The 24,187-nt window shown below is 44.4% G+C and overlaps 1 protein-coding gene across 4 annotated transcripts in view; it reads left to right on the top strand.

Annotated features, from left to right (window-relative positions):
* The window catches only part of HCK (HCK proto-oncogene, Src family tyrosine kinase), a 214,316-nt gene that overhangs the window by 105,930 nt on the left and 84,199 nt on the right, over positions 1-24,187 (top strand). For all 4 annotated transcript variants that reach the window (XM_085619503.1, XM_085619500.1, XM_085619501.1 and 1 more), the window contains exon 4: positions 5,345-5,381. In XM_085619503.1, coding sequence (XP_085475629.1) covers positions 5,345-5,381 — 37 coding nt within the window. The remainder of the gene's footprint in view (positions 1-5,344; positions 5,382-24,187) is intronic.

Raw genomic sequence — 24,187 nt, 5'->3', positions numbered from 1 at the left:
ATCTTAGTTGATGTTCACGCTTTGTCAGACCTTCGCCTGGAATCCGTTTTACCGCTGTGCAAGTTTGATCAATAGGCCACATTTTGGAAAATCGCATTCTATGACGAATTGGCATCTTCATCACCTTTAGTGGTTTATCGGTGAAGTAACTATTGATAACAACTGAATTTATGTTGCTTTGACTTCGTGTTGAGCTGTATTTTGATTGAGCTTTCCATGAAAGGCTTGGAAGTGTCTTCGGAGATCAGGTATGCTGTGAGGAGTTTCGGGTGAGAAGTCGCTCACCATGGACTTCTATTTACCATTCTTAAATTACTGCATACATGTATTATCACGTTTGTTTTGGGGGGTTTAAGTAGTTTTCCGGATCTTGTGAAGTGTCTGGCATGATGCTGGTTATTTTACGTGTGTCGTGTTGTAGTGAGTAGTTGATGCATGTATTGCATATTAATATTCAGATGTATGCCATGCTCAATTGGCTACAATGTTTGCCATGTTCTTTCTAAGTGTGTTGTTCTTGTTCACAGTGGGGTTTGTGGTACCCACTGTGAAGGGGTGGGAGATACCCTGTGTGTAGTTGTTTGCCTTGTGTGAGGTGTTTATGACCATGCGCTTTGTGCTACATTTTTCTGAGTTTCCCTGTGTTAGTGGGAAGGTATTGGGTTTAGATATACCCTGTGATTGTGATGGGTTTAAAGATACCCTGTCATGGTATGGGTTAAGTCATACCCGTTAACCTTGAGGTTAGACCTGGTCCTGCTATGAGTTGTGTAAGTGCAGTAGAGGGTTTGGAGTCCCTTGTCCTGCCATGATTTGTATAAGTGCAGTAGAGGGTTTGGAGTCCCTTGTCCTGCCATGAGTTGTATAAGTGCAGTAGAGGGTTTGGAGTCCCTGGTCCTGCCATGAGTTATGTAAGTGCAGTAGAGGGTTTGGAGTCCCTTGTCCTGCCATGAGTTATGTAAGTGCAGTAGAGGGTTTGGAGTCCCTTGTCCTGCCATGAGTTGTGTAAGTGCAGTAGAGGTTTTGGAGTCCCTTGTCCTGCCATGAGTTATGTAAGTGCAGTAAAGGGTTTGGAGTCCCTGGTCCTGCCATGAGTTGTGTAAGTGCAGTAGAGGGTTTGGAGTCCCTGGTCCTGCCATGAGTTGTGTAAGTGCAGTAGAGGGTTTGGAGTCCCTTGTCCTGCCATGAGTTATGTAAGTGCAGTAGAGGGTTTGGAGTCCCTTGTCCTGCCATGAGTTATGTAAGTGCAGTAGAGGGTTTGGAGTCCCTGGTCTTGCCATGAGTTATGTAAGTGCAGTGGAGGGTTTGGAGTCCCTTGTCCTGCCATGAGTTGTGTAAGTGCAGTAGAGGTTTTGGAGTCCCTTGTCCTGCCATGAGTTATGTAAGTGCAGTAAAGGGTTTGGAGTCCCTGGTCCTGCCATGAGTTGTGTGAGGGTTTGGAGTCCCTGGTCCTGCCATGAGTTGTGTAAGTGCAGTAGAGGTTTTGGAGTCCCTGGTCCTGCCATGAGTTATGTAAGTGCAGTAGAGGGTTTGCAGTCCCTTCTCCTGCCATGAGTTATGTAAGTGCAGTAAAGGGTTTGGAGACCCTGGTCCTGCCATGAGTTATGTAAGTGCAGTAGCGGGTTTGGAGTCCCTGGTCCTGCCATGAGTTATGTAAGTGCAGTAGAGGTTTTGGAGTCCCTGGTCCTGCCATGAGTTGTGTAAGTGCAGTAGAGGGTTTGGAGTCCCTGGTCCTGCCATGAGTTGTGTAAGTGCAGTAGCGGTTTTGGAGTCCCTGGTCCTGCCATGAGTTGTGTAAGTGCAGTAGAGGGTTTGCAGTCCCTTGTCCTGCCATGAGTTGTGTAAGTGCAGTAGAAGGTTTGGAGTCCCTGGTCCTGCCATGAGTTATGTAAGTGCAGTAGAGGGTTTGGAGTCCCTGGTCCTGCCATGAGTTATGTAAGTGCAGTAGAGGGTTTGGAGTCCCTGGTCCTGCCATGAGTTATGTAAGTGCAGTAGAGGGTTTGGAGTCCCTGGTCCTGCTATGAGTTATGTAAGTGCAGTAGAGGTTTTGGAGTCCCTGGTCCTGCCATGAGTTGTGTAAGTGCAGTAGAGGGTTTGGAGTCCCTTGTCCTGCCATGAGTTGTGTAAGTGCAGTAGAGGGTTTGGAGTCCCTGGTCCTGCCATGATTTGTGTAAGTGCAGTAGAGGGTTGGAGTCCCTTGTCCTGCCATGAGTTGTGTAAGTGCAGTAGAGGTTTTGGAGTCCCTGGTCCTGGCGTGAGTTGTGTAAGTGCAGTAGAGGTTTTGAAGTCCCTGGTCCTGCTGTTAGAGTTGTGCCTTGAGTGTGAGGCGAGGTGGTGTGAGATATCCACTGTTTGAGGGTTGGAAGATACCCTGTGCGTAGTTGTGCCTTGTTGTGTGGCGAGGTGGGTTAAGTTATGTATTACCCACTGTTTAGGGGTTGTGAAGATACCCTGTGTGTAGTTTAGCCTTGGTGTGAGGCGTGGTGGGTTCCTTGTGGTAGTGAGGTGGTGTGGTACCCACTGTTTGTTGGGTGATATATTCCTTGTGCTAAGTTGTGTATGGAGTGTGAGTTAACGAGGGTGAGCAGCCACTGTTCTAAAGAATGGAACACTTTTACTTGTGTTTTTTCCTATTTTTCCTAGATTAGATGGGCATGTATTTTCTGATGAATTTATTGGACATGTCATATGTGTGTCTTATCATCTTGCATACATTTGATTTTCTATATTCATTATAAGAGGGGAGATGTGTTATAATCTACTTGTTGGGTAATGCATCCTCCCTATTGTTGTTCTCTGCCTTGCTCAGCAAATGGTGAGGTCATTGGACTGTTCAGAGTGTTTGTGCTTGAGGAAGACTCAGTTGGAGTGGATGGGCTGAGCAGCAAGAAGGCTGCCCCTGGTGGGGCATAATATGGATCTTACCATCGTCCTGTAACCTGTAACTGAAGAAGGAACCTGATGAATAAATCCATAACCTTTATTTACAGGACCTGTCTACGTGGAATACTTCATTGTAACAGTAGTTTAACAAGCAAGGGCCACTGCTGATGTTTTCTTTTTATTTGGAGTAAAGAAAAAATATTCCAACCCCATCACGTCCTTACTGGCGGAAGGCAATAGTGTCTGCAGCAATACCACAGAGTATAAAACAAAGTCTAACAAACAACTGCAAAAAGAACCAAGAGGTGAAGAAACGCAACTGTAAATGTGTTCACAATGACTTGCATTTACAGCTGAAATAAGCATGAACATACCCGCATGCATCTCTAGCAGGTAGTCGTGCTGGAAGTGCTGGTCCTGCCCATTGCTGGCACATCTGATCTCATGAGAAGAGCTGGCCCTGTTCGGTGGTAGCATGGCAGTCCTGCAGACAGGTATGTGCATTCCCCCAATGAAGCAGATGTGCCCTTAGCATCGTGGTGCCGGGTCTGGTGGCTTCGCGGACTAATGTGCCCACTGTAGGGGCCTGTGTTCGACCTCATGGTCACAGATTCAAATCCTGGCGGGTCCACTCAGCCTTTCGTCCTTCTGAGGTCAATAAAATGAGTACCATTGATTTGGGTAACAAAAAAACATCTATTATTCAGCACCAAGATAAACGTTGGGAAAAAATGGGAGGGTAGAGGGAAGGTGAGAGGGCAAAGGTAAGAAGCGAAAGGAGGGCCATGAGGAGAAGAGCAGTCAAAATGCAGACGGGGCATCTGCAGCTTCCAGAAAAAGTGTTTAAATGCACTTTTCATTGGTGCTTCCTCAGAAGAATTCTGAAGCTGGCAGCCTCAGCTCCCCTCTAAAGACCCACGCCCTGGGCGTGGGTCCAGTTCACACACGCTGATGCCCTAAAGGTCAGCACTGCACAGCTTCGAGCTACACACACACACACACACACACACCCTTGTTCATTCAACAGTTCGTCAAGGGTAGTAAAAGTTATATAAATGCAATTTTAATAAGAAAGAGTGAAGTCGGATAGCAGAAGGAAGGTGTTCTTTGAAGAGCTAGCGCCCTGGGCGAAACAAAAATTGGCACCCCCTGCCATCCATCGTTTGTGTGTTGGAACAATGGGAGGGGAGATGAGTGGCATACAAGAAAGGAGGGCCCTGAGAAGAAACACAGACAAACTATGGCACGGGTGCCAGTGCGTAACACATTTTTTCTTTGCAGCCAGGTGAGAGGGAGACTGCTGCATGCAGCTCCTGTGCCCCTCTACAGGTGGCGCCCTGGGCCCAGCTCGCCCACGCTAAAGGCCGGCTCTGCAGACTGTGGGACTGACTTTTGCAGTTAGACTCTGCTACAGTGTCCACATACACTTTCATTTCCTCCTGGGTTTCTTTTAAATTGTGGTTGGAAGGAGCTAAAAACACCTTCATGAAACTGTGGGAAACAACTGGTCTACATTTGCAGGCAAATCGGAAAATACAAAAGTTTTACAAAATTGTTTCTGCAATCCACTACAAAGAGTTTCTGGACTAGAACAGTAGGGTTGACTGTAATTTGCAAATGCATGTAAATACAGACAGTGACACAGATTGTTTGTGCTATGTTTATTGGCAACCTGCCCTATTCTGTGCCTCCCTGGTCGGTGTGCCAGGCAGTAGCACAATTAGAAATAGTGAAGGAAGACGTGAGTTTTCCTTCATGTGGCTAGCTCACATGGCTAGCTCCCTACTGCCTACAACGTAAGAGGTTTCGTGATGGCCAGTACGTGCTGTGCAAAAGCAGCAGCGATCAATGGATTTCTTTGCTTATTTGGTACTTGCCCCTTCGCTTGGCGTCCCAACCTAATGAGGCAAAATGCCATCACACACAGATCCTGATGCAGACCTAAACACTGAATGATTCTGGGTTGACACATATTGTCAATGACATTGCAAAAGAACACTGGCTGAAGAGTAGTGACCATGGCCCCATTCTATACATGCTCTTCTGTGGAATGATCCAACATTTGGGTAATATTCCGACAGGGGCTGACCATAAGTCCTTCGATGTATATCTATTATTTTCTTTATTTCCTTTCATGCTATCGGGCTGTCAAGCAACTAAAGCTGCCTCTAGGCCAGTACTAAAAAGGTAAATATTGATGTGAAAGAGACAGCTATTCCACTAAGTGGCAATACGTTCCAAAAACAGAACAAGTCAGATTGTGCTACATAGTCCTTCCTCAAAAACTGTCCTAAAAAAAAAAAACAGCTTGCATAATCCGCGGCGTTCTACCACTATCAGACCTACTGACTGTGCACTGCTGTATGTTGATTTAAGTCAGAGTTTAGTTTCATACAGTTGTCTGTCTCATCTGTAAACCACTGTTTGTAACCCTCTGAAATATCCACTAATTTCTTTCTAGAGTAAAAACAGCTTGAATCCGCCCCAAGGTTCAGACGGTAGGTAGTTGTATATTAATATTTTTTTATCTGAAATTCTATTACTCCTCATTTATAATCTCAGTGTTTTTTCGAATATTTCTTCTCTTGCTGCAAAACGTCTTTATTCTCAATGCTATTATGTTTTCTTTTATTTGGCAACTCTCTGTACCGCATTGTCACCGCTTTTCTTTTTTATAATACAGTTCCTCTTCTTTTGTTTCCGGTACTTTGTTTTGTGGAGCCTTATGTGTTGGCTTAACCTGTTGTTGCTTGTCTTTTATTTAGTTTCCTTTGTTAATTCTTTACTTGCCGGAGTACCTACCTTCTGTATCCTTTGTCTGTTCCTTCCTTTCCTGTCTGGGCCCACCTTCATGCAGCGTGATAGTAGCCGTAAAGTTTGCACGTGTAGATTTCCTCACCTACAGATCTACAACTACCCCCCTAAGTGTAAATCTCCTCATGGATGGAATTCTCCATTTCAATGTGTAAATTTACACCTAGATTTGGACTTACAAATTCCACCCTCTTCAAATGAGGGGGAGGATACTTCTATGATTGAATTTGTGACCGAAATGTTACTACTGTTAACTTTCTACTGTTTGTGAAGCCTTCCACCACCGAGGTGGAGATCTCCATATTTGAAAGTTATGGGGTAATTTAAGAAAATGAATTTTAAATCAAAGATTATTTATGTTTGTAATAAAAAAATATTCAAATCCGTTTTGCCAGCTCCTAGTCACCCAAGATTAGGAAATGTAACAAGTGACATCACACAAACACTGAAACGTAACAATGTATTAGATTCTAGCTTTTCTTTTTAATTTAAATTATTTTTTAAATTACATTAAATGATAAATGTTAGTTTTCCTAAATGTGTCCTAATTGTTTTCAAGTTTAACACAGCCTTTTACTTTTCTCTGTACGTTACCATGGGGAGCCTCGTTATGGTAAAGTATAGGGAACAGTAAAAAGGGAAAATCACTATAGTAAAGTATAGGTGAAAGTAAAAATGCTTATTAAACTTGTAAAAAATATTTCTTCATTCAAAATTTCAAAATTGTTGTAAACAGCACTAATAACTTATTTTACATTTATTTTTATTGCGTTTTTCAAATAAAACAAAACATGAAACAAAGCATGAATACACAATACACATTGCATAGCATTCCACATTGGCCATGTAGGGTAATTATATAACAAAGTGTCTATCGCGGTTGAATCTACACATAGATTTGAGCAGACTAGGCGCAAAGAGAAATCAGAAGCATTTGTACAGTTCTCATGGTTACACATACTTGGAACAAACAGTACATCAATCAAGGCTCTTTCCTGGGTCCTTTGAACGACGGACTCCCACCCTCTTCGTCTCCCTCCACCTCCAGACCGTAATATTTTATCCATGGGGCCCATATTCTCCGGAACTTTTTGGGACAGCCCCAGGCCTTGTATGTCACACGTTCCACAACCATGTACAAGTCAAGACTTGCCCTCCATTCGTTAATGGTAGGTATTTGTGGAGCCCCCCAGTATTCAGCTATATCCCGTTTGGCTACTACTAACCCCAGGTTAGCTAGAACGCCTTGGGATGTCTACCTCTGTCGGAATTCCCAAAAGGAGAAACCGTGGCTCCAGTTCTATTTGGACTTCCAATATGTGATTGAGCTCCCCCACAATCGATCCTCAATAGGCCTTGTATCTCAGTACAGTCCCAAAGGGTATGTATAAACGTCCCAAGTTCAGTGTAGCATCGAAGACACTCCGGGCTCTCAGCTCTTCCTATTGTATGCAATTTGGCTCTATCAAAATACGGGCTGTGTAATATTTTGTACTGGATGAGACGTAACTTTTATTTAATTGCTACTTCACGTGGATGCATGAGAGTGGACTCCCAATCTACATCCTCCAAGCCACTGATGACCTTCTACCATTTTGCTCGAAGTGGACCCAGTCTATCGGGCATGTTATTAAGTAATGTTTTGTAGGTAAATGAAATAGCTTTAGCCGGGATTTCCTCCTGGAGAAGACGACCTTCTAATGGGGCGTATTCCGGTAGTGTAGCCCCATTTAACCCCTCTGCCACCCATGCATGTTGCAAACGGAGATACGCATATGTCTGAGTGTCATGTAGTTGATATCTAGCTTGGAGCATGCGTAAAGAGGCCAATACATCATGTTCCAGGACATCACCTATTTTAGAGATAGCTATTAGGTTCCAGTGCCTAAAGCCACTCAACTTTCCAATCTCTTTTAGCCTAGTCCCCTCCCACAGTGGGGTTTCTCTGGTGCATTTTTGGTCCCACTTCATTTGTCGCTGTGCACTCTTCCATGCCTCCATCGTCCTCTGGGTCGTTTGGAGCAGTCTACTACATCCCTTACCACCATAAAGATAGTGAAGATGGGTATGGTCTCTAAACTGCAGCCTTTCGAGCCTATATGTCGGATGATCCCCAGGTGCATGGATCCATTCATTAATGGCAATAAGGTGGGCCGCTCTATAATACGTCCTAATGTCTGGTAGAGCCAAATCCCCATTATAGGGATTCCGCTGCAGTGTTGAAAGTGCTATGCGTGGATGGGCCCCATCCCAAAGGAGTAAGCGTAGTTCACTATCAATGCCTTTAAATATCATATCCAGTATCTTAATGTAAGTATTTTGTAATACATAAAGCAACTGCGGAAGCGTTACCATTTTAAACATGGCAGCCCTCCCCATAATGGTTAAGGGAAGCTTCCGCCATCTCTTAATGTCCTCTTGAAAGTTTAAGAAGACCCGCCTAATGTTGCGAACTAGGCCGGTGTTCACATCCATAGTAATGTAAAGACCAAGGTAGGTAAATCTTTCTGTGGACCAGTGCAAGCAACTAGGGAAATTCTGAGTTTCTACCATCCCCCCCACTGGTATAGGGTAGACTTGGTCCAGTTAATCCTATATCCCGCATGGCACCCATATTCTTCAACGATTCGCAAGATTTGAGGGAGCGCCTCCGTCGGATTCATCACATACAGTAAAATATCATCCGCATATAACAATATGCGTTCCTCCGCTATCTGTCGGGAATCATCCACGAATCCACCCAGCCCCAGGAAGGCTCTGACGACACAGGCCAGTGGTTCAAAAATAAGGGCAAACAGTAGGGGGGAGAGCGGGCTTCCCTACCTAGTCCCCCGCCGGATCAGCCAGGTCTCCGAAAGAGTACCATTTACCCTAACCCTGGCCTAAGGCGCCTTGTATAAAAAAGCTACCCATTCCTGGAATCCCGGGCCAAAGCCAAATTTCTCTAAAGTGTGTCTCATGAAGGGCCAATGGATGGTGTCAAACGCTTTTTCTGCATGCAGGGAGAGCAGCAGGTGAGCCTCCTCTCGGTCTCTTACCTCGTCAATCCAATTGGCTACTTGTCGTAGGTTGTAACGTGTGGCACGTTTTGGCATGAAGCCCGTCTGGTCTCCATGTATCAGGCAAGCGATACCGGATACAAGGCGTGGCACCAGGATAGTGGCCAGGATTTTAGTTTCTATATTTAATAGCGAAATGGGTCGATAGGACCCACACTCATCTGGGGGTTTCTCCTCTTTGGGAATCACCACCACCGTTGCTAGTCTAAGATCTGCAGGGAGTACCCATTCCTCTTTAGAGGCCATAAACATCTTAAGTAAGTGTGGAACTAGCAGGGCACTATACGCTTTAAGGAATTCCCCCGAAATGCCATTAGGACCCGGGGTTTTCTCTGCTTTTAGTCGACCAATGGCCTCTGTGACCTTGGCTAGAGTGATATCCTCATCAAGCCTATCCCTCTCATTGGGGCCAAGACAGGGGAGCTCGACCTCTTCAAGGTATTGAGCTCTTTGTATCTCAGTGGCATGCGTCTGGGCTGCATAAAGCTTTGAGTAGTATCGGGCAAATGCCTCCACAACATCCTGGGGAGCGGTATAAATACTCCCTTGTTCCTTGATAGACGAGACCCACCTCGACTCTTGTTCCTTCCTGCCCACCCATGCTAACAGTTTCCTCGCTCGGTCTCCAGTCTCATACAGTCTATGTTGGACTGCGAGTTGAAGCGCCTGAGTCTCTTTAGTAACAAGCACCTGGTATTCCCTTTTAGTAATATCAATTTGACGGAGGGTATGTTCACTTGAGGGAGGGGCACTCCCTTTTTCAAGTTTTATCAGCCTGCTTTCCAGCGCCGGTGTCTCCTGAAGTTCCCGTCTTTTTTTGTGGGCTATAATATTTTGGGCTCTGCCACGTATCACGGTCTTGAAAGACTCCCAGAGAATGACTGCCGATTGCATGGAGCCTTCATTTTCTTTATAATAGAATTCAGTGTCTATCCCAATTTCTTTAGCAACCGTTTCATCCTTCAATGCCCGAGCGTTTAGTCTCCATGCTGTGCCCTGACTTCTCCGTCTTCCACCCACCCGCAGATACAGCGGTGAATGGTCTGAGATACCCCTGGCTAAGCATTCCGTCTCCTCAACCTGGTCAATCTCACCAACTGGGGCAAAAAGATAGTCTAACCTAGAAAACACCCTGTGGGCCCCAGAGCAGTAGGAGTATGCACGTGTAGATGGATGGTGGTGCCTCCAAAGGTCAGTGAGCCCCAAGTCCGCCTGGAACGTAGCCAATGCGGTAGTCTCCTGCTGCCTTGGTCGCGTCAATGTACGATCCAAGGCGTTATCGCTCACAACACTGAAGTCACCTCCTATGAGATGTGTAACGGGCCAGATTGTATCAGGAGGTCAGCCAATTTATCCAGCGTACGCTGCTGGAGACGTGGGGGAGCATAAACACAGACAATAAGCCAACATTTGGGATTCCAAGTACCCTGGACCGCTACGTATGTGCCCTCTGGGTCCTCCCAACATCGAGTGACCCGGAAGGGGATGACCTTTTGATGAGAATTGTTACTCTCCTCAACCCTCCGGTAAACCCAGCGTGTGCCAGAGTGATGTATTGCCCCCTACCCAGGAAAGAGCAGTGTGGTCCCATGAGATGAGTTGATATCTGGTTTAAGCCTTTTAATATAGTTCGAAACTAACCCTCTTTTGATTTTATTTCCTAGTCCATTGACGTTCCACGTCAGCACTGAATAGCCATCGATAGTCATTGTGTAAGATAAGCTAGAGCTTCCAGCTCCTATCTAAGCCTCCCAACACCGCCCATGCAATGCCAGTTCACCTCTGTGTCAGTATTCATGCAAATTTTCGTAACAAGAAATACCCTCCCCTCTACCCAGAACACGTAGCCCAGAACATTTAGTAGAGTCCATTGTGTCCCCCTCCCCACACTCTGCAGGTACCCTCACCACCCCCAAGCTCATCAACATGACAACACCGGTGCAGGTAAACCACCCTGAGGTCTGTAGCCCTTCCCTCTTCCCCCACTCACTCAACTATATAACACTACAAAAATAACAACCCACTGTATACCTCTCTCGTGGCACAGGTTCCAAATGTCCTCTACACCGCGGGAATAGTACAGCGTCTCTAGGAGGGCGTCTGACCCCAACTCATCATTCCTCCTTGCCATTATTTAAAGGCTGCAGCGGTTGAGAGTCCCCGCCCTGAGGGCCCGGGCCCGCAGCCTCCAGCTGTTGAATATTCTCCAAAAGAGGGTGTGTATCGTCCGAAATCAGGGAGTCGTGCTTCTCCGATTGGTCAGAGTCTCCATGGCCACTGGACCTCTGAGAAGTTCTCAACGCGCATTCCTGGGCCTTGTCATCATCCGAGTCCGATATGGTAGTTTTCTGGTCCCTGAGCCTCAGGGATCTCCCCGGCGTAGCCCTGACGGAAGTCTAGTGTTTGAGCATTCGTCTCCGTCACTTTACTTCTAATAACTTATTTTAAACCTAAAGAGTAATTATTTGAATATAAAATATAAAATGTTAAATTAAATGTATTTATATTTACAACTATTTTTTATTTTGGATTTTTTCAGATAAAGGTCTATTTTAAATCCCCCTCCTCAATTATTTTCTATGGAAGTGTATTGACGTATCAGTGGTTGGCCATGTGTGGTGCTGGGGATAATACTGAGCCTTTTTGGCAGTACTAACTTTACATTCATAAATTTGGCTCTGGAGAAATGAAAGTATAAACATTTGAGTAACTGTACACTCAGATTTTGTGAATAGTTCAAAATAGCAAAGTTACTCAAGTTCAAAGTAAATTTACTAATAGTAAATCTACACATGTAGATTTACCAGTTGTGAATTGGTGCCATATGTTATCATTTACAATATATTCTATTAAGTTGTTAATATGTATATTAAACATTAACATGAAAAATATTTAAAATGGTATGTGTTAATAAACTTCAAGATAATTTAACTAAAGATTGATTTAAAATGTTTGATTTAGTTGAATATATTTTCATATCTGTTAGTGGTATCACATACCTGTGAGGTTTTCTATAAGAGTGTGTTGCAGTACCAGTGGTTAGCCATATGTGTGGTGCTTGACTTACTCCACAGCTCAGCTGGAGAACTTTTGCGCCTGTATGCTAGATTTACGGGGGAGATTTACGACCCCTTGCACCACTATTGCGTCACTTTTCCCATGTTAAAAGTGACGCAAAAGTGGCACAAGGGACTTGTAAATCTGCTCCTTTTGCAAGGAAATTCTTGTCAATATATTTGAGCTAAGTGTAATTGTAAAGCAATGGCAGTAATTATAAATGAATACCCTTTTGGCTTAATTTACATTTCTTCTCTTGACATCCCCTATGCTTTATATTGTGAACCATACAATAGGGAGATTCCTTCCTAGCCTTCATCTACCTATTGCCCTCTTTATCACACTTTTTCACTATAATCTTTTGGGGCACTCTTAATTTTCTTATTTTGGTTCACATTTCTATATTTTCATTTTAAATAACACATACTCTCACCTACAACCATTGTAGGTGGAAAAAAGGTGTAAAAACGAGTAATCGAAACTAGGAGTGAGGAAGGGGGAGAAAGAATGGTCGGGGGTGGAGAGAGGGGCTTTTATCTTTTTTGACACCTTTCTCTGGTCCTGGCTGCTGTAACCCCCTGGCCTCCTATTGTATGTGAGTGTCTTGGTGCTGTTTTCGTTATCATGTCTCTTTTTCCGGTGTCAAAGTCTGTACACACTGAAGGACCTCCTCCTGTTGTGACTATTTGTTTTGCAGATTTTATAGTGCAAATCGACCCACTGGCATCACGACTGAATTGGGCTACACTACTCATTTTTACTAAGTCTGGCATTAGCCAAACACTTTTGTTTTTAATAAAAAATATATTTGTTACACTTACCTGCACACTGGAGCTTTCAGTCTACACTCTACATTAATTGGGCTGCTTTACAGGGACATCTTAAGGATTTGGGGCGCCCTCGTCCAAGGCATTTTGGGGCCCCCTGTTCGGAATAACAAACTAATCATCCAGTTTCAGCTCTTTCATGCCATCTTGGGCCAGTGCCTAGGCACACTGGCCCAAATTCTAAATCTGTTTGCATCTAATATTCAGGCATAGTGACATGCGTTCTTTCAATATTATAATGAGGCAGCAGCTCACTAAGCCCTCCAGCTGCCCTTGTATCTACGCTATAGGGGACCATTTCATCACTGTTAACCAGGTTTTGTCCCTCTTACATATAGTCGTTCCTACTGCTGGCCTGACAGGTGCCCAGGGGCCCTCATCTTACTTAACAACGACACCCAAGCTGGTCAAGATGTCATCTATTCCAACCACCACACCAATTGTGATCTATGGATCACCTTCAATGCAAGCAACCAAAAGGATGTTGTGAGTGGATACGCTGGATATGTACTTCACATCTCCAGTTATTTTGGAGGAGAGGATGAGACTCCTGGGTTTACATCAGGGACACTTTTAAAGTATCACGCAACTGTGTAGGTGATGGCCCACCTCATACCTACCTAACCTGGGTGAACGCATTGAACGAACATTTCGCTGCAATGGTGAATGCTTCTAACTCCGTCAAGCCTGAGAAACCTCTGAAGTACAAGTTGAAACTTGGGTTAAAGAACGAGACGAGACATGCACATAGGCCAATGAAACTGATGACATCAGGACTCCATTCATACAAGGCTGAGCATCGGCAAAGCTGCGACTGCGGATTCTAAATGAACTGGGCAAATCACTGCCAGATATTCTGATGCCGGGGTGCTCCCTCGAACTTTCCATGGTCATGGCATCCTACTTGGAGAAACTCTTCCAAACCCATCGAATCAGTGCCTGTTAATATGGTCACCAAAATGTCGGCTTGACCAACCTGGCATCAAAAAGACTTACTGGGAGCAGCCCCTGTGGATGCTGTAGAGGAGGTTTTCCTAATTCAGATGCCTGCCCAGCACTTGCCAAGATATGTGCTGCCTGCTGGATACCGAACCACTTTGCAAAAGTGTGTTGATCATCTCGTTTGGCCATTCCACGAAACGAAGATGAGTGTGAATGCAGATGTCCCGATGAATGATGATAATGAAGAAGAATAAACAATTCCTTTTGTACACGCCATCCTCCAAAGACAACACCAGAAGTGCACAGACTCCCCTGCACAGAGACATTTGGTAACTAGCTACTTCATGCTGTGATCAACACTGGAGTATCAATCAATATTATGTTCAGAACGACCTCTGTAGCCCTGCTGGATTAAATGACAGTTTCGTCCTATAAAGAATAAAATCGATGCCCATGAACATACGAATCCACTACCCCTGGCGGAGGTGTTCAGTGTAAAACCTGCCCTTGGAGAAATTTCAATCACACTAAAAGAATACGTCACCAAAGGAGGGGAAGCAATGCTCTTGAGCTGTCAGAGGGCAGAAAGTCTTCATCTAATTCAGTTTGCCTACAGTGAGCACAGACCTGAGTTGGAGAACCTCCCCCAACAATATGATCACCTATTTCAATTTTGTAAATTGGAACAAGTGTATATTATTGAGAAAGCCGATGGACCCACCACTTAAGTTTATCCAATTGTAGTCATAAGGAAGCCTAAGCAGCTAGGAGAGGTGTGACTGTGTGTGGGCATGCGCTTCCCGAGTCAAGTCATCGGAAGGAACATATATCATACCGACAATGGACCAATAAGTCAATGAAAAAAACAGGGCTCGCTGGCTTAAATCGGGATATCATCAGCTGATGTTTGACACCCCTCCTCCCCCCTTCATGGTATATCACTATCCTCTCCACAGCTGGACCTAAGAAGTTGTAAGAGGCTGAATTTTGGAATCTTCAGCGCCACTGAAGTCTTTCAGAACATTGCCCCAGAAGTTCTCTTTAGACTCTTAGGGTCACCAGTTTCAGTGAGGATATCTTGTTGTTTGCCTGCACGCTAGAAGAAAATCATCAGAAGACGCATACAACACCTCCAAGATACTGGGCTCACCCTCAAGTCTACCAAGTATGAAGCATTGAAACAAGATATACATCGATTCTCATATCGATTTTCAGCCGAAAACTGTCAGGACATAAATCGAGCAAACATTGCGGATATCAGATCCAACAGGGATACAGATTTCTTTGGGCCTGGACACCTACTGAGGCTGGGTTATAAAGAACTGGATAGTGCTGAGAGGCCCTTTAAGAGAGCTCAACAAGTCATCTGTGTCATGGACGTGGGAGTCAGAACAACAGACCAAGGATGCCCTGTCAACGGGGATAACCCTGTCATACTTCGACCCCACCAAATACTCAGAGTTGGCAGTAGATGTTAGTTCCACAGGCCTTGTTGCTTTGCTTCTGCAGAGGCATAAATACAGAGAATAGACAACAGCTGGCACTGGTGGCCGTTGCCAGCAGAGCGCTTACACCCACTGAACAGTTCTGTCCACAGATCAAACGAGAAGCCATTGCCATCCAATGGTGATACAGGCATTGTCAATTATAGCTTTACGATTATCGGTTGACTGTGTGCATGGCCCACACTACCCTCATCCTATTGTTGCAGTGATCTGCGTCTAAACTCCCTTCAAGGATTGAGAAAATGGATCCTCCCTCTGTACTAAAATGCATTCTTCTTGGTTGACCCGGCTGTCAGAACCCAGTCACATATTTGTCATAGCAACCACTGATAGCAACCAAGGAAGAAGAAGCCAGTGCCCAAGCCACTCAGAAATACATGGAGATGGTGGTAGAAAGATCTTGTCCACTCATGATGTCTCTGAGGAACATTTTGGCTACCACCAACACCAATGACTGCCTTCTGCTAGCACTTCAAGCCACGTGGACAGGTAAATGGAAGATTTTGGTTAGTAACCTCCAACCCACACCACTGAGACCCTTCAGATCATGACATTCCTGTATCACGTTAGGGGAGAACTAGTTTATTCACCAGAAGGCTGTCTCCTCTGAGGCAACTGACTAGTGATTCTACAATGGCTGCCCCTGCAAGTCCTGGGCCTGGCCCACTCAGGCCGTGAAGGGATGGTGAAAACTAAAAGTAGGCTATGGGCAAAAGTGTGCTGCCCTCTTCTCGACAACTTGGTAGAAACAAAGATAACCCACTATCCCGAGCCATGAGTGGGCCAGTACAGCTGGTGGCAGTAATCTTGGAAGATATTCGGAAGTCCCTGTGGGTGAGTGCTGACTTTGATAGTCTGCCCGACCGACGGGTGGCACGCGCTAGAAGTTATCGATGACTGCTAAAGTACCCTGAGATCGAAGTAGTAAATAGCACATCACTGGAAGAAGTAATTCCCAAATTAAAAAAAACTAATGGCAGCCCATGTAATCTTTCATGAACTGAGAGCAGACAAAGGCCATCGTTTCAAGCAAAAGAAATGGTATACTTCAGACAGCAATTTTGCATAGATCATCTTAAATTGACACCTCAATATCCTCAGGAAAACGGGGGTGAGGGGACTGAAATATTCAGACAGACTCTCGCACTGGCAGGACATCTAAATCTCGATTGAGCCATATATTCATTTTTGCGATTGTATCATTCGACTGACACCTCACACCACAACATGGCACAATCCCAGTCCACTGTGTATTGGGCGATCATTGGTAGGCATTAGCCCTCATCAACATGAGTGGCACCCAGCCCCAGTGGATATTAATTGCACCTTAGCGAAGAGAAATAAAGGCAACAGAAGGCTATCCATAGAAGTAAAGCAGAGACTCAAATCTCTATGTGGACAGTTTGTTGTTGGTCAAGGACAGACGCCCATGGACAAGTTTTGACTCCCATATGAACTAATGCCATAGAAGATCAGTGAATTAAGGGACTATGGTGTCTGCAAAAAGAGGACTGGAAGAGGTGACTAAGAACATGTGTTGGTTCAGTTCCAGATGATGTCCCCTAATGAATACGTTTTAGCGTAAGCCCACAAATGGATCTTCTTGCACATTAACTCACCTGTGTGGCATCAGATGTATTTCTGTGTCGCTCGCCAATGCAACAAATGCAGTTTTGGTTTGGTATAAATACTTAAGAATAATTGATAAATTTACATTCACTTTTGGCAAAAGGCCGTGATCCTAAATATTTGGCGTTCCCCCAAGAATACAGCACTGCATCCAGTTAAAGTTCATGGTGAAATGTTTTTTGCCAAATCGCCTCCACTGATGCTTTTCACCAAATGTCATTCTCTTCTGGAATCGATAAAATGTTCTAACTAAGCTAACTGTCCCCTTCTGACTCTAACTTAGTCGTCAATTAAAGCAAGCATAACCACCAACAAACCTACAACCCCAATCGTACTGAATCCAGTACAAATTCTCTAGCGGTAAAGGAGCCCGCTTGAACTACTGATTATCCTTGATTAGGAACTACCATTCTCTTGTAAAGTGCTCTAATGCCTTGGGTCACAGGAGCGCTATATAAGACCGTGAAAATAATACTCATTATAATAACTGGCTCTGGCATTTAATTGAAGACGCCTTACAAAGACATGCCAGCTTCAGCATTTGACGTAGAACGCTATCTGACTTGGGGCATTGCCTAACTTCCAGCAAGGATGCAATATGTTGTTCTTCTTCACTTATGCATTCAAGTTGACTGTAGGTTGGGACAGCACAAGACACTGATGCAATTGGAAGGGCTGAGCCCCAATGCCCACTGGCGGTTCCTGAAAACCTCTTCCAGTGTGTCGGCCTCCTGCCATGTGCCACAATGTTGAACCTCTTCCAGTATGTCAGCCTCCTGCCATGTGCCACAATGTTGAACCTCTTCCAGTGTGTCAGCCTCCTGCCATGTGCCACAATGTTGAACCTCTTCCAGTGTGTCAGCCTCCTGCCATGTGCCACAATGTTGAACCTCTTCCCGTGTGTCAGCCTCCTGCCATGTGCCACAATGTTGAACCTCTTCCAGTGTGTCAGCCTCCTGCCATGTGCCACAATGTTGAACCTCTTCCAGTGTGTCAGCCTCCTGCCATGTGCCACAATGTTGAACCTCTTCCAGTATGTCAGCCCATTGCCATGTGCCACAATGTTGAACCTCTTCCAGTATGTCAGCCTCCTGCCATGTGCCACAATGTTGAACCTCTTCCAGTGTGTCAGCCTCCTGCCATGTGCCACAATGTTAAACCTCTTCCAGTGTGTCAGCCTCCTGCCATGTGCCACAATGTTGAACCTCTTCCAGTGTGTCAGCCTCCTGCCATGTGCCACAATGTTGAACCTCTTCCAGTATGTCAGCCTCCTGCCATGTGCCACAATGTTGAACCTCTTCCAGTGTGTCAGCCTCCTGCCATGTGCCACAATGTTGAACCTCTTCCAGTGTGTCAGCCTCCTGCCATGTGCCACAATGTTGAACCTCTTCCAGTGTGTCAGCCTCCTGCCATGTGCCACAATGTTGAACCTCTTCCAGTATGTCAGCCTATTGCCATGTGCCACAATGTTGAACCTCTTCCAGTATGTCAGCCTCCTGCCATGTGCCACAATGTTGAACCTCTTCCAGTGTGTCAGCCTCCTGCCATGTGCCACAATGTTGAACCTCTTCCAGTGTGTCAGCCTCCTGCCATGTGCCACAATGTTGAACCTCTTCCAGTGTGTCAGCCTCCTGCCATGTGCCACAATGTTGAACCTCTTCCAGTGTGTCAGCCTCCTGCCATGTGCCACAATGTTGAACCTCTTCCAGTGTGTCAGCCTCCTGCCATGTGCCACAATGTTGAACCTCTTCCAGTGTGTCAGCCTCCTGCCATGTGCCACAATGTTGAACCTCTTCCCGTGTGTCAGCCTCCTGCCATGTGCCACAATGTTGAACCTCTTCCAGTGTATCAGCCTCCTGCCATGTGCCACAATGTTGAACCTCTTCCAGTGTGTCAGCCTCCTGCCATGTGCCACAATGTTGAACCTCTTCCAGTGTGTCAGCCTCCTGCCATGTTCCACAATGTTGAACCTCTTCCAGTATGTCAGCCTATTGCCATGTGCCACAATGTTGAACCTCTTCCAGTGTGTCAGCCTCCTGCCATGTGCCACAATGTTGTTGAATGCCATTGAACAAACACAACACCGCATGGTATGAATTTGAGTTGACCTTTGACGAGACCTGACATATTTGTTCACTTTCTCCTCTGCTCACCCAATTTGTGAGATTTATTTTGCTTTCTGCAGTAAATATAGAAAAAGGATTTCTGGTCGATTCCCATTACCAGAATTATTTTCAAATTAATATTTTTAATTTACGACTTTTCATGTTTAATTTTTAACATAGCATAAGCGTTTTGGCAGGTTACCGTCCATCTTTTTTCTGGTATGTGCAGGTAGGATGCGGTGTTGTATCATGATTTGGGTGAGATTTAAATGAACTGTTTAGTAGCACTGAGTGTGCTGTGCGATAACTGGTGTGGAAGTGTAGCAGAAGGATTAACTTACATTGTCTTGACTGATCTCGCCTCCTGACACAGGGTATATACATTTTTTGTCTAAAAGTAGTTCATCTTTTCTGGAAGAGGGCTCATTTGTTTCTTTGTTATGGATATGACATCATGCTTCATGGCCGGTGACTCATAGCTTTGTCAAGAATTACTTCATGTTTACATTGAAGATGACTCATGTCTTGAGTTATCTAATGATTCCTGGATTACTTTTTCATGAATGACCTCATTTTCCAGTCAAAGGTGTCTCAAGTGATTGTCATGAAATATCTCATTTTTCTGAGCAAATAAGCTCATGGCATTGTCATGAACGCGCTTTTCTTCAGGTGATGGTGGCTCGTTCTTTCTTCTCAATTAAGTCATGTCTCCATAAAAGGGCATTCTTGTTTATATCTTAAAAGATCTAATGTTCTTATGAAACAAAAAAGAAAATGTTGGGTACAGTTAGGATATTTAAATGATGTGGCATGCAGACTCACCTCTACAAGCTCGGGTTAATCACCATGGTAACACAATTTAACATCCAAATCAATACTAGCAAAGAGAGCACAAGCACATGATATAATAATGCATCTGAAGCAATATAGCATACACATGTATAATATATATATATATATATATATATATACTCATTTATTTCCACATACATACATATATATGTATATATATACTCATATACATATATCTACATTTACACACACACATACATATATATTTATACATATTCCACCTCAAAACGCCTTCATTCAAAGGACGATCAGCCGCACTCTCACCCCGTGTCCCATGGAGACGACACACCATTGTCCAAGTGCTCACTACTGTTCTATTAATTCTATTATGCACCAATACCCAACACTGGATGCCTGCGCCTTTCGGCTCATGCCTTTAACCGGGCAACCCGTGTCCCACAACCACAGTGTTTTTAAAACCATCACATGATCAGTACACATTTCCTGTGTTCCACACGGCTGGTATGCATACTTTACATCTTCGCCCCAAAGCAGCAGCCATCTTAGAGTCCACATATATATGTTCATTTTACCTAATTATTTCAATGTATTGAAACTGAAGGGTTGCTGCACCACTTAAGCGCATCTCTAAATTATATTTAAAATGGGATTGGTCACACTCAAAGCCCATCACCATCTTCTTCTTCTACCTATTATTGCACAGTTCATGTGTGTATTTAGGAACTCCCTTGATTCCTTCTCTCTAAATCCCTTGAAGTGTCTGGTGTTCAGATAAAGTGCATATGTATAAACCAATTTTCAACATATCTGAATCTTAGTATCTACATCAGATTTTGCACATGCTCTATTCAAATGCTACATTATGTAATACATATGTTTAAAAAATCCTCACTGAGCTGCCATTCAAATGTATCAAACCCACAAAGACACTCATAAATAAAGTGCTAAAGTGCATTTGAGACAAATAGTTCTTTTTACATTGGTTCAGACATACATTATCATGCATTCCTAATGAATGTACCAAAGTGATTTAAATTGTTTGCTAATGCATATTTCCCTTAATAAAATGCTAAGTATGCCTGAAATCAATAACTCCAATAGATATTACACAACCCCTCTACAGATCTCCTTTTCATAAAGTTGCCATTGTTATTGCCTTGACCCCGTTAAAGTGCCTGTGCTTAATTGCACTCAGTTATCTCAATCTTAAGGGAAACATAAATATCAGAACACCAATCTCTTTTTTCTTTTTTTTAAAGGAACATGAATGTGGTAACCACCTCAATCAGGGCAACTCTGTGCGACCCTTTTCAATCCATATTTACATTTCTAGCACAATGCTTGTATCCACCTCCGGTAGCAACCCCAGGTATCACTTTGCTTGATCAAGAATCTATTGGGCATACTATAATGAGACTTTGTTCCAGCAGCGCCATGACAGATGTTCTTAAACTCTTCATAATGTACAATAAGGTGAAGGTGCTATACAATTTATAACATTATCATTCTCAAATTCATATATATACACAGATAATTCAGCTCATCTAATTACGAGTAGAGTCCCAATATAAGGGAGGATATCCCTTCTATGCGCTATTAACCAAAGAGCAAGCATTCACAGTTTAATCAGGTCTGATCTACCAAGTCCATATTTCTCTTCTTTCCATGACCTTCATAAATGGACATGCAGCTCAGCAACAAGATTATGACCCCATGGCCTTTCAGTTCCCAGTAGAACAATCATTCTAGATTCACAATGCCGCAGTTCTACTTCCCTGCTGCCTCTGTGGGGGTGCGCTTTGATATGCTTTAATCCATAATATTGCAAGGTGGCCAGGTTCCCCTGGTGCACTTTCCAAAAATGATTAGCCATATATCCTGATGCCTAATGGCCATAATATGCTGCAAAATCCTGTTTTTTACCTTATTGACTGTGCTGCCCTCATATCTCATTCGGCAACCACATTCTAGGACGTAGACAACTAATTCAGTCTCACATGTGATCATCTCCCTGATCACAAACGTTCTTTCCTCAAATGTCTCCTAGCTGGCACGAATGGCTCCGAATGTTCAGGCCTTACACATTGCACATCTCTTATAGCCCATGCTTCTACTCATTAGCCAATCAGGTTCTTGATAAAACATTGATCTAGTTAAAATGTCACCTAGTGATGGTGCTTTGCGGTATGTGATGCTTGGATATTGGCCCACAACTTCTTTCAAATGCTCATCTTGTTGTAATATGTGCCAGTTACGTTTGATCAGGGAGTAAATGGGTCCATACTCCATATTATAGCCCATAAAAAATCTTAGAACATTGTCATACTCCAATCCTTCTCCTGATGTGGTTTTATGGTTAGACCACATATTGGTGAGCAGCAGATATTCCCTGTTCTTAGCCAAAACCCTGCATTGTGCCTCCCTAAGTACTTGTTCCGGGTATCCCCTTCCAAAGAACCTCATGGTCATAGACCTGGCTTCCGCTTCAAACAGGGCATCAGTGGAACATATCCTGCGGGCTCTTAGCAACTGACTGTAAGGAATACTCCATTTCAATGAGCAGGGATGGCCACTGTCGCCATGCAGGATTACATTACAGGCAGTCTTATTCTGAAAGATGGTTCTTTGTATGGAATCCCCAACCACCCGCAACTTCACATCCAAAAACTCAATCTCTTGTCAACTACACTTCACAGTCAGCTGTATATTATATGGGTTGTTATTCAAGACCTCTACATATTCGCTCAATGATGTTTCATCTCCGTCCCACAAAACAAGCAGGTCATCTATAAAGCGCACCCACATCACGATCTTACTCATGTGCGCATTATAGTCAGCCCATGCCACTTCTTTCTCCCACCATCCCATGTAGATGTTGGCATACATGGAGGAAAATGCTGCCCCCATTGCTGTGCCTTACTTTTGGAGGTATATCTTCTTGCTGAAGAGAAAGATGTTATGTGTAAGACAGAATGATAACATTGTAATCAACATCGTGTTATGCTGGGCGAACGGCAGAGGTCGTGTTCTTAAGAAGTATTGACATGCCTCAATGACGTAATGATGGACGATGGACAAATAGAGTGAATAGATGTTCATCGTGACCATAATGTAACTGGTACTCCACGGGATATATATATACACACAACTCGTCATAAACACTATATTGCTTGAACTGCCATATCATGAGCGCCTCAGTTCACTTTGACAAGAACATTGCAATTTGGTTTAATAATTCCCATAATGAGATAAAAGTATGGACAATATCCATAACATTTGTAGAAAATGATAACAGATATCAAAATATCATGCTTTAGTTAACATTTCGTATAATAACATTGTGTCCTGAGAAAGAAGTTTACAAAATTTCAAAAATCGTGTCAGATGTTGTTGGGAGAACAGATATAAATTATTGTGGTGGAGTAGAACCAGGCGCAATGCGGTAAAGATGTGTCTTGTGAGCTCCCGGCCTGAGGCCCATAAAATCCATTTCAACTATCCAGCAAGTGGGCACATCGGACATTGCTGATTAACCCCCGACCTGATAAGGATCCAAGACTGTTGGCAATACACGGCTTTGCCCCGATCGGCTGTGTGAGCCGAGATAGGGCAGCCATCGGCGTCTGAAGCCTAGAGAGTGGAGACCCGCTGACAAAATGGCAATACTGGAGATATAAAGCCGGGGATGCTGCTTCGGCCCTATTGTCTGCTCAGATCCTAGGCTTTGCTTGGTGGGAGTGAGAGCCGCACTGGAGAGGCTGAAGGAGCTCATGGCTTGGCCACACGCTGCAGACAGGGCCCGCACACGGAGCGGCGGTCCCAAGGTGAGGTGAACACCGTGGGGAGAACTCTGGGCCAGCAGCTGCCGCAAGCGAGCAGCCCTGCGAAGTACCACACATCACTCATTAGACTAACGCATTCAGGGTGGTGGTCCGCATCACCGCACTAAAATGCAAAGCCAGACATAAATTATAGCGCCTCCTCAGCTGTGAAGCCTGAGAGCTACTAATTTTCATGGACCATACTGAAACTGAAACTAAGCTGGAGTGGCAGAACCCGTGGGGGATGGCTTAGAGACTACAGCTCAGCTCTAGCTGCTACTCTGGTGCAGTTTACAACATTCATCCAGCACCACGGCTTCGATACATTTGTGAGCTGGAAATGACTCACACACTTTAATAGCCAAGGGCCAAGGCAAGACCGACGACGGCTCACTATAATAAGGTTGCAGGCTGCATTGGTAAGTGCAGCACTGCTCGTATGTGTGCCACGATAAATGTAATGCAGACCCCATGACCGGATCTGACGACACAGTGCCAAATTATTGATACATTCTACTCATGCTATAAGGCACTTTACATGCAGCCACCGATCCATCAAGAGGAAGCCACATATCCGGTACTGCAAACACCTGTGATCCGTAGCCGCACACAGGCACACCGGCAATCCCTTGAGGCAGCAATCACACAAGCTGAGTTTAAGGCAGCAATAAGAAAGTTAAATACATCCAAAACCTCAGGCCATACAACCTTCCAGCAGAGTGGTATCAGATT

The sequence above is a fragment of the Triturus cristatus genome, chromosome 7 (assembly GCF_964204655.1).
Source record: "Triturus cristatus chromosome 7, aTriCri1.1, whole genome shotgun sequence".
Taxonomy (NCBI): Eukaryota; Metazoa; Chordata; class Amphibia; order Caudata; family Salamandridae; genus Triturus; species Triturus cristatus.
Note: the sequence above shows the minus strand (reverse complement) of the source record. Positions and strands in the feature narration are given on the sequence as shown.